The 6,898-nt window shown below is 50.2% G+C and overlaps 1 protein-coding gene and 1 long non-coding RNA gene across 2 annotated transcripts in view; one reads left to right on the top strand and one right to left on the bottom strand.

Moving 5' to 3' along the window:
- Nucleotides 1–4,119, bottom strand: part of LOC309523044 (uncharacterized protein) — a 37,770-nt gene extending 33,651 nt beyond the window's left edge. Inside the window, exons 1-2 of the mRNA XM_082206830.1 lie at nt 4,004–4,119; nt 3,778–3,852 (exon numbers count right to left, since the gene is read on the bottom strand). Of these exons, the coding sequence (XP_082062956.1) occupies nt 3,778–3,843 (66 nt within the window). The 5' untranslated portion in view covers nt 3,844–3,852; nt 4,004–4,119. The remainder of the gene's footprint in view (nt 1–3,777; nt 3,853–4,003) is intronic.
- A 2,281-nt stretch (nt 4,120–6,400) lies between these two features.
- LOC309523113 overlaps nt 6,401–6,898 on the top strand; it is a 178,499-nt gene continuing 178,001 nt past the window's right edge. Inside the window, exon 1 of the long non-coding RNA XR_014215262.1 lies at nt 6,401–6,501. This is a non-coding gene — a long non-coding RNA (uncharacterized lncRNA). The remainder of the gene's footprint in view (nt 6,502–6,898) is intronic.

The following is a 6,898-nucleotide window of genomic DNA, read 5'->3' as shown; positions in this document are numbered from 1 at the left end:
CTAACTACTGTTGTCCATGCTCTGGTAATCCCAAAGTTAGATTACTGCAATGTGTTATACGTAGGGCTGCCTCTGAAGACAGTTCGGAAACTTCAGCTAGTGCACAATACACTGATCCTGGTCTGACTGCACTGCTACCAATTCATTTCTGGGCCCAATTCAAAGTCCTGGTATTGACCTAGAAAGCCTTAAATGGCTCAGGACGGCAGTACCTCAAGGACCACCTCTTTCCATATGATCCTACCCGGACCCTGAGATCATCTTCTGAGGCCCTTCTTCGGGTGCTTCCTCCTCAAGAGGTCAGGAGGGTGGCAACACAAGAACGGGGCCTTCTCTGTAGAGGCTCCCCGTCTGTGGAATGCTCTCCCCAGGGAAGTTCACCTAGCACATTCATTATACGCCTTTGGACATCAGGCAAAAACGTTCCTTTTTGGTTGATTTGATTGACATCCTTTGCCCTTTTAAAATGTGCTTCTTTTTGGGGTGTTATTGGGTTGTTGTTTTTATTTTGATTATATATCTTCTGGTTTTGTATATTAATTTTGTTCTGTGACCTGCCCTGAGACCTCCACGTATAGGGCAGTATATAGATTCAACAAACAAACAAACAAACAAACAGACAAACAAACAAGTCAGCTTTCTCAGGACCTTTATTTATTAAATTTATATAGCACCTTTCATTGGAACGCTGCAGGTTGAATTGCTATAAGACTGAGAGTCTAGTAAGCTTTCCACTTGTATGGAGTGATGAAAGTTTAAGTAGGATGTAATCCTGGCTAATTAATATAAATGCTTTATCAGTGACTCATAAAGCATTTACTGTATTTTTTGCCCTATAGGGCGCACCGGCTCATAGGGCGCACTTTTTTTTGGGGGGGGAGGGAGCCCCAAAGAGCAAAGAAGCCATGACAGCAAGCGGGACCTTCTCCTCTGAGTCCATGAAAGCTGAGCAGCTGCAGGGGGAGTCACTCTGTCTCCTCCTCCTAGTCTTACAATTTAGCCCATTAACATTCCACAAAATGATTTTAAGATCCATGCAGATTCAATGGTTAGCTTCTTTATTTCAAACAAACAAACAAAAATTATATAATGCTTTGCATCTTCCCTTTATGCGTTCCCTCCCACTTATTTTCCCCCACCCCTTTTTATTTTCTGCCTTTCCTTTCAAAGTCTTCCCTTAACACCTCCCCCCTTCCCTTATATCCTTCCTTTATAGGCTTATCACCTAAGACAACAATTCAACAATATAATACAGAATTATACATAAAAAGGAAATAGAACAATGCAGGACCATTAGGAAGCTCTGGAGGGAGGAAACTCAGTTTCCTTCTTATTGTAATTTCTTTGACCCACAGAAGGTCTCGCTGTCTCTTTTCTCAGTTCTTTCTTTAGCTGTCCCTTCTTGCTCGCTTGCTTTCCTCCTTTCCTTCCTCCTCCTTTGGGCGTGGGCAGCGTGAGCTAGCAGTTTTTCTACGCCATATTGCCCTTTCTTTTCAAGCCACCTTCCAGGATCGTTCCCCTCTCAGTCCTGTCTTCTCTTTCTCCTCCACCACCGCAGACGCTGTCGTTCTCTCGCACTTCTCCTTCGCCGTCCACCCTTTGCCCGCTGTCTTCTCAAAAGGTGTCGGGCTCTAGGACTGGGGCTGGCCGTGTGGGACGCCGGCGTAGGGCCACGAGAGTTTGGGTTTCTCGCCCCGCTTCCCTCCGCGCTCTGATCTTTTATTCCTCCTCTCCAGTTTGGACCACAAGGATTAAGACCTGTGGAAGGACAACAAAAAGGAAATGTCCCTTAGGACTCGGGCGCCTCCAGGTGCTACTTCCCCTGCCACCACTGGCGGAGGAAGGTGGGGTGTGTGTGGGGGTATCGCCCCGAGTGTCATCCCAGGGGGGTGGCAAAATCCCCCTGGGCGGATCTGTGCAAGCCTCCCAACTCCTCCTCATCTTGGTTCAGGGTGGACACAGCTGCGATGCTGCCGCATCCAGCGCCTGAGCCACGTGCAGAGTGGCCTCCTTTCCCCCTGCGCCCCACTGCTGCCTCTTGTATTGGGTTGCTCTGGTGGCACTGGTGGTGCTGGCGGCAGCGCTCTTCTGAAGATCTTGCGAATCCGGGAGATGATGGAACCCAAGCAAGTGGGGGTCTTCGGAGGCCTCTCTTCCTCGCAGTCCTGTGAGAAAAGTAAACAATTCACCTCCAGATTCTGGGAAAATGCCGCAATCATTAATCAATCAAACAAACAAACAAACAATTGATTGATTCAATCCGTACGCCGTCCTTCATCTGAAGCTGTCAGGGCGGCTTACAGCATAAAAATACAAAATAAAAACACAACATATGTATTAAAAACAAAAACGAATTCATAAGCCAACCTCCCAATCCACAAGCATGTTGAAAAGGCCATGCGTTGTCCAATTAGCCCAAGGCTGGTTCTAGAGCAGAACTTTCCACGTTGGTGACACACTTTGGAGACATGCCTCATTTCGCAACACAGGGATTCAGTTCAACTAGCCCTTTTCCAGCCCTGGGAGGAGCACACAGTTTGGAAAGCTCTGTTCTAGAGAAACGTCTTTGCTTGGCACCCAAAGATACATAATGAAGGTGCCAGATGAGCCTCCCTGGAGAGAGCATTCCGCAAGTGGGGAGCCACCACAGAAAAGGCCCCTTCTTGTGTTGCTGCCCTCCAGACCGTTTGTGAAGGAGAAGGGCCTGTGTGGTGGCAGGCTGTCATAATCCCTCCTTTTCTTTTTTGGGGCAAGGCGTTATATGAAAGGGTTGTAGTCAGGAGGGAACACTCCTCTCCCAAGTTCTCATGTGGTCAGCCTTGGAGAGATCTGAACGAGACACAAAGTCAAGAACAAGCGGGTGGGGGGAAGGTATAGGAGGCAGGAAAACCCCAGAGAGAACCGGCTTTGCAAAGTGCCAACATGGTTTTATTATCGCCAAACCCACTTTGCAATTAATAACTTCCTTTGGCAGGAGGCACCTGGAAACGCATTCAAAAGAGATATCTTACAAAACAAACACCAAACCAAAAGCAACCCAGGAGAATTATCTCCACCCCCCATCGTTCTGAGATCCAGCGCTGAGGGCCTTCTGGCGGTTCCCCACTGCGATAAGTGAAGTTACAGGGAACCAGGCAGAGGGCCTTCTCGGTAGTGGCACCCGCCCAGTGGAACGCCCTCCCGCCAGATGTCAAAGAAATAAACAACTATCTGACTTTTAGAAGACATGTGAAGGCAGCCCTGTTCAGGGAAGCTTTTCATATGTCATGAATGAATGTATGTTTCGTCTGACCTCGATTACGCTTGCCTCCAGGTGTTCTCCAGGTGGGGGGCACGGCAAATCAAGGGCCTCCTTGTCCTCCCCATCCTCCTCTGGGGGGCTCTCTGGTACTTCCTGTGGTTCTTCCTTCTTGATAGCCACTCCAGAGGCTGCCTGCCAGCAGAGACAGGACCCCAGAGGTGGTGGCATTGGTGGTGGGGAGAGGGGAGAAAGAGAGCAGCCCAGAATGAGACAGGAACCCACATTGAGTCGCTAGCCAGGGAAGCCCTACAGCCCTGGCGCCATGGGGGGCTGGTCCATCAGGACAAGTCGGGCAGCAAGCATACCCTTAGCAGCCCCCTGCCTGCCTGCCTGCCTGCCTGCCCCCTTGCTCACGACCAGTCCAGAAGGTGGCCTGACCGGCCAGCCGGCTTCCTCCACCTCCTCCTCCTCCTCTTCCCCAGCCTCAGGGTTCTCCAGCTCAGCAGGGCTTCCCTCCTGCTCTGTCTGCTACGTACCTCATTGATGGAGTCCCAAAGGGAATCCAGGGAGGACAGGGAGGAAACACTAGAAAATGGTGACATATTTGGAAGCTGCAAGGAAAAGATGCAAAAAACGAGCAATTAAAAAACGCAACCAAACGTTAAAACTCAAGGCACCCATAACTGAAACAACAGTTCTATTCTGCGGTTGATATGCTTCCCTCGTCTTCTGCCAATCACCACTTAGGCCACGGCCACCTACCCAGTCAGGGCTGAGGAGATCCAGCCGTCTTGCGGTCTCCTCCTCGCCTTTTCCTTCATCATCCTTTTCATGGAAATTGTCATCCTCGCTGGCTGACTGCTGGCAGAGACAAGACCCCAGAGGTGGTGGCGGGGATTAAGGAAAAAGAGAGCAGCACAAAATGAGACAGGCAGGAACCCAGAAGGCAGACACTCCTGCCCACATTGAGTCGCTAGCCAGGGAAGCCCTACAGCCCTGGCGCCATGGGGGGCTGGTCCATCAGGACGAGTGGGGCAGCAAGCACAGCACATTCACTCTCAAGGCACCCATAACTAAAACAACAGTCTCATCCTACGATTGATATGCTTCCCTCGCCTTCTGCCAATCACCACTTAGGCCACGGCCACCTACCCAGTCAGGGCTGAGGAGATCCAGCCGTCTTGTGGTCTCCTCCTCGCCTTTTCCTTCGTCCTCCTTGACATTGAGAATGTCCTCCTCGGTGGCTGACTGCTAGCAGAGACAGGACCCCAGAGTTGACGGTGGGGAGAAAGGAGAAAGAGAGCATCCCAAAATGAGAGAGGAACCCAGAAGGGAAACTCTCTTGCCTATATTGAGTCGCTAGCCAGGGAAGCCCTACAGCCCTGGTGCCATGGGGGGCTGGTCCATCAGGAGGAGTGGGGCAGCAAGCATGGTCTGCCCTTAGCAGCCCCCTGCCTGTTTGCCCCCTTGCTCAAAACCGTCCAGAAGGTGGCCTGGCCGGCCAGCCGGCTTCCTCCTCCTCCTCCTCCTCCTCCTCCTCTTCCCCAGCCTCAGGGTTCTCCAGCTCAGCAGGGCTTCCCTCCTGCTCTGTCTGCTACGTACCTCATTGAGGGAGTCCCAAAGGGAATCCAGGGAGGACAGGGAGGAAACACTAGAAAATGGTGACAGACTTGGAACCTGCAAGGAAAAGATGCAAAAAACGAGCAATTAAAAAACGCAACCAAACGTTAAAACTCAAGGCACCCATAACTGAAACAACAGTCTCATCCTACGATTGATATGCCCCCCTCCCCTTCTGCCAATCACCACTTAGGCCACGGCCACCTACCCAGTCAGGGCTGAGGAGATCCAGCCGTCTTGCGGTCTCATCCTTGCCTTTTCCTTTGTCCTCCTTGACATTGAGAATGTCCTCCTCGGTGGCTGACTGCTAGCAGAGACAGGACCCCAGAGTTGATGGTGGGGAGAGAGGAGAAAGAGAGCATCCCAAAATGAGAGAGGAACCCAGAAGGCAAACTCTCCTGCCCACATTGAGTCGCTAGCCAGGGAAGCCCTACAGCCCTGGCGCCATGGGGGGCTGGCCCATCAGGACGAGTGGGGCAGCAAGCACAGCACATTCACTCTCAAGGCACCCATAATTCAAACAACAGAACAGCGGCATAGCCAGCCGCTCGGGTGCCCGGTTCAACGCGGGGGTCCTGTGGGCTTTCTGGAGCCTATCCTCTGCCTCCCCCCCAGCTGTAGGGCGGCTGAGGGAGAGGCAGGGGGCAGACGCAAGCCCCACGCTTCTGTTTCAGGCAGCGCCCAGCCTGCAGGGGCCCAAGCCACCAAGTCACCCCCAGGAGAGATGCGTGGATCAGGCACTCTGCAGCCCCCCCCCCGGTAAGTGCCAGCCCCCGTGGTGTGGCGCCCAGTGCCAGCCGCGTTTTTTGACTCAACTAAAAGGTTTGGTGAGCCCAATTTTTATTTTTATTTTAAACACGGCTTTATGTCCTTTTGCCACCCCCCTCAGTGATGACACCTGGGGCGGACCCCAACCCCCACCCCCCACCCTCCTTTCTCTGCAACTGCAACAGAATAAAAGGACTCAAAACTCCCTTAGCAGTTTCCTGCTGGTCCCCTCACCATTTCCCCAGACATCAGTCTTCAGACTTAGCTTTTTCGGTGTCTAATAAGAGTTTTTTCTGATTCACTTGCAGAGAAACCACCAAAAGGCTGTTGGTCTCAACTGTAAAGTGAGGCTGGGATTCTGAGCCGATCTCACAGCCAGGTTCCGATCAGTCCATTTCCTCCAAGGGGGGGGGACACCTGTTTCCCCTGAGGGCGACTGCTGAACACACCACCCAAGGGAAAAAGAAGGAGAAAAGCAGAGAAATCTTTTAATTCTGTAGCAAGAAAGAATGAGTGCCAGGAGTTTTCTTTTCCCTGCACTCCTCCATTGCCACACCTTTTCATTACTTTTATTATGCTAGATTTAATGAACACTCATATCAGAGTGCTCTGTAAATTGGTGGCCATAGTCTTTATATACTAACCTTTTATGCTCTTCCACATCTGTTTAATGCTCCCAAACCCTTCTTTTAGACTTTTATATATACTTTGTGTTAAATACTTTTTCGCTTTCTGAAACGTTTTACAGACTGCAAATGATTGTACCCCACTCTACTGATGCTGGTCTACTACTGTAATAAAGATTTGATTGATTGATTGATTGATTGATTGAAATGAAGTATCCTATAGAAATGCAATGACTGGACACTAATGTAATGTATTCCCCTCCCCCCAAATTCATACTTTATTACTTATTAATATTAGTAAGAATAATGAAATAAGTCAAGCCAGAGGCTGCTCCCAGCTTAAATTTATATAGCACCCTTCATTGGAATGCTACAAGTTGAATCGTAATAAGAATGAGAGTTTCCACCAATTTGAAGTGATGAAAGTTTAAGTAGGATGCAATCTTGACTAATTAATATAAATGCTTTGTCAGTGGCTGATCTGTAAATTATTTTTACTTGCCCTTTTGATCTTGGCTTTGCTCTATAATGGGGACCTGAATGGGAGGAACCTGAGTTGGAGGAGGAGGACCTGAATGGGAGGAACTTGAGTTGGAGGAGGAGGACCTGAATGGGAGGAACCTGAGTTGGAGGAGGAGGACCT

Source organism: Podarcis vaucheri, assembly GCF_965113315.1.
Source record: "Podarcis vaucheri genome assembly, chromosome: 18".
Lineage (NCBI taxonomy): Eukaryota > Metazoa > Chordata > Lepidosauria > Squamata > Lacertidae > Podarcis > Podarcis vaucheri.
This window is presented reverse-complemented; position numbering and strand designations above follow the sequence as displayed.